The 3,446-nt window shown below is 45.9% G+C and overlaps 1 protein-coding gene across 2 annotated transcripts; it reads right to left on the bottom strand.

The window, feature by feature from the left end:
- Window positions 1-291: 291 nt before the first annotated feature.
- LOC119287061 (protein NRT1/ PTR FAMILY 8.3-like) lies at window positions 292-3,270 on the bottom strand. 2 transcript variants are annotated; one of them, XM_037566557.1, is made up of 5 exons: window positions 3,158-3,270; window positions 2,945-3,047; window positions 2,638-2,855; window positions 2,026-2,555; window positions 292-1,348 (listed from the first exon to the last, which is right to left on the bottom strand). In XM_037566557.1, the coding sequence occupies exons 1-5, from the start codon at window positions 3,215-3,217 to the stop codon at window positions 520-522; spliced, it is 1,740 nt and encodes a 579-aa protein (XP_037422454.1). In that variant the 5' UTR covers window positions 3,218-3,270; the 3' UTR covers window positions 292-519. The 2 variants fall into 2 exon arrangements, with proteins under 2 accessions (XP_037422454.1, XP_037422455.1); XM_037566558.1 differs by having other exon boundaries at window positions 2,945-3,040; window positions 3,158-3,265.
- Window positions 3,271-3,446: the final 176 nt, after the last annotated feature.

Here is a 3,446-nt window from a genome sequence, read left to right as displayed (position 1 = left end):
TCTAGGTAGGGGATCCAGGCCAGTATGCCTCCCTGTTCGTGAGCTTCAGTCTACTGTCCTGGTACAATTGACTATGAAAGTAACCTTAAAGACGATCAGAATATTCTATCACAACAACCCCCTAACTGGATCATCTTTATTAAAAGAAAACCACTTGGGGTCCTTTATTTTTTGCATGAAAAATACCACTTTGAATGATCTCATCAGTTAACCATACTCTGATTTGCATCAAATGATCTCGTGAAGTTGTGGGGGCATAACCAGCTCATCCGCCCCACACCAAAGAACTTATTTAATTTTGTCTCAAATTCTTCTCTTGGTTTGAAGTTGGCTGCTAAGTACAGAGAATAGGCGGAAGTAAAACCATATATACAATGATAAAAATTGAAGTTTCAGTTTATTATCTATCATTCTGATGGATAATGCTGTGCGCCATCCACAGATACTGCATAGAAGCCATCTTTGTTGTGATATGATAGGAAAGTCAATAAGCTTCTGTCCAGTGTCCACCATTTTGTGTCAAGAAGTTGTCTTCTCTCTATGCCTCATGGAGTAGTGCACAAATTGCGCCAGATTCAGTAAGCTAAGAGCAGCCATCATCCAGAAGAAATAGTCCAAGTGCCCTTCATTCAGATTATCCGGGATCCATCCAGGCGCACCACCGTGCTTCGTGGCCACCGCAACAACACTAAATACGAGTGCGTTGAAGTAAGCCGCGGACGCAACTGCAAGCTGCGAGAATGCTGCACAAAGGCTCTTCATGGTGTAAGGGGCCTCATCGTAGAAGAACTCCACCATTCCGATTCCTGCGAAAACCCCAGCTGTACCTTGCATTACATATGCAGGAACTTGCCACAGAATGCTCACTGGCACAGGCACATTCTGGTCTGCCAGGCCACTGGCTTGCGCGATGGCCAGCCTTTTCATCTCAAGCATTGCTGAGTACACCATGGTCAGCATGGACAGTGCAAAGCCAATTCCAAGGCGCTGTGTCTGCGAGAAGCCCTTCGCCTTGCCGGTATAATGCCGCACGAGTGGCACTAGCACGGATTCGTAGATGAAAACCCCAATAAGGACGCTGAACACGCTGACAATAGAGAGGGAGGCAGGTGGGATTGCGAACTGGCCGACGTGGTTGTCCATGACCATCCCCTGCTCGATAAATGTCGATGCGCTCTGCCCAGCGACTGAGTAGAAGATCACGAACGACGCCCAGATGGGTAACATCTGTAGCAGTATCTTCAGCTCCTCAACTTGGGTCACTGTGCAGAGACTCCATGAACACATCGGCAACGCCGTGCATGTCTTGTCTAACGGGGGCAGCACCGCGGCAGCCTTGTCTAGAAACCTGAAGAATGCAATCACATAATTATAACTTATATATAAGAGGTAAGGTCTCGCACTTTAAGTTTACTCATAGATGCAGTTTCTAGATATCGTTTTGTAGCAAATTTTCTGACGAAAATGCCTTTTGGAGCTCGGCCTCCATGGAGGCCGGTTTTTGAAAAACACAAAATTCATGAAAATTCATATTTTTACAATTCAAAAAAATCTGAAAAAAATTACAGATATACATGGAGGCATAACACACATGTGTGTAAATTTTTAGGACGAAATACGTTGAAATGAAGGCTGTGCAAAAAAGACAAATCTGAGGCTTTTTAACACATGTTACTATTCATTCTCAAAGTTCAGAAATTTGTCTTTTTTGTGTAGGTCGCATTTCGAAGTATTTCATCTTGAATTTTTACATGCACATACATTTCATCCGTGTATAGTTGCATATTTATTTTCAGAATTTTTTGAAGTCAAAAAGTTTGAATTTTGAATTTTTCAAAAATAAAGGGCTCCATGGTGCTCGGTCACCAAAACGCCCTACTCATTTTCTGATATCTTTTGTGCTTGCAAAAAAGATGTCACACCTCACAATTGCACAAAAAGATGTCATAGCTCAATGAAATAACTTGTTTCTAAATGTCAAATTTAGACTATGGATTGATTTTAGTAATGCAATAATTGAAGTACCTGAATTGATTCGTATGCTGAATATTGTGACTTGATTCAGGTGCTGATGACGAACTGGTCGGCTCGTACAAGGACGATATATCATCTGGCAGTTGCACATGCCACTTCCTGACGGCCGCAACAAGCACCTGACAGATGCTCGTGAATGGGCTTGCTCTCAGTTTCCTGAACCTGTACACTCTGGAGCCACCAACAAACACTGCTAGGCCCAAAGCCATGAGCACCGTTGGGATCGCGAAACTGAGCCCCCACCAACCATTGTCCTGCAGCCAAGCAAGCAGTGTGCTCGACAGAAGGGAGCCGAGATTAAGCAGGAAGTAGTACCAGTTGAAGAAGGAGCCCTTCTTCTCCAGCTCTGTCAGGTCCCCGCTGTCGAACTGGTCGGCGCCGAAGGCCGACGCGCAGGGTTTGATGCCAGCGCTCCCAAGCCCGGCAAGATAAAGTCCTAGGTACACAACCACAGCATGATGAACATCACCATGGTAGTAGGATGTCGGGACTGATGCTGAGACCGTGAGCACGAGCATCCCCTGTCAAATTTGCAGTGTTGAGAGTCGCAATTATCATTACAGAGATCTTGTGGGTTAGCTGTGCTGTGCTAGCCGTACTTACAATGGTGTAGACCGGAAGGGAAACAACCATCGTCCAGTATCTTCCCAGATATGTGTCAGCCAAGAAGGCCCCAATAAGTGGCGCGAGGAAGCATGCGCCAACCCAGGCAGAGACATCCCGCGCGGCGGCGACCTTGCTTTCGTGGAGCACCGTGGTGAGGTAGGTCACCAAGTTGGACGCGATTGCAAAGAAGACGACGCATTCGCACAACTCGACGCCTGAGATGCGTTGAGGGGGTCAGCAGCAAAAAGAGAAGAAGAGAAAAAACAGGAGCAGTTTGCATGAGTGAATCGCTCTTGTCTGGTACCTAAAATCATGTAGCACGCCCTCCAATTGCCTGTGTTGTGCTTCAGAGCAGGCTGATTGTTGATGTCAACAGATCCATCGCTGGTGTATTCTGAACCTACATCCTACATCACAGTACCAGGACATCCAGTTTGGAAAATTGAAACTGTAAATCTCTCGCGGAGGACTGACAAGGAGTAAGAGAAGAAGAGAAGTGGAGTGTAAGACAGTATACCTGATTAAGCAGCGGTTGCAGATGTAGCAGGGGCCTCTCCTCGTCTGCTGCTGCTTCCATGTCTGCTTACAAGATGGAGCAGAAGGAGGGTCGAGGAAAGGAGCTCGGCATCGCCTAAAAGTTAACTGCATGTGCTCTTGTCTACTTTTGGTCTGAAGACTGGTAGGTTGCTTCCAAATCAGTGGTAGGGTCACTAAGATATATGGTAAAAAGGTGGCAAGTTCATTCCAAATCAAGGGATCGCGTGTGTTGTGACTGCATTTTCTTTTCTGGTGAGTGAACTATGATT

Source organism: Triticum dicoccoides, chromosome 4A, assembly GCF_002162155.2.
Source record: "Triticum dicoccoides isolate Atlit2015 ecotype Zavitan chromosome 4A, WEW_v2.0, whole genome shotgun sequence".
NCBI lineage: Eukaryota > Viridiplantae > Streptophyta > Magnoliopsida > Poales > Poaceae > Triticum > Triticum dicoccoides.
Note: the sequence above shows the minus strand (reverse complement) of the source record. Positions and strands in the feature narration are given on the sequence as shown.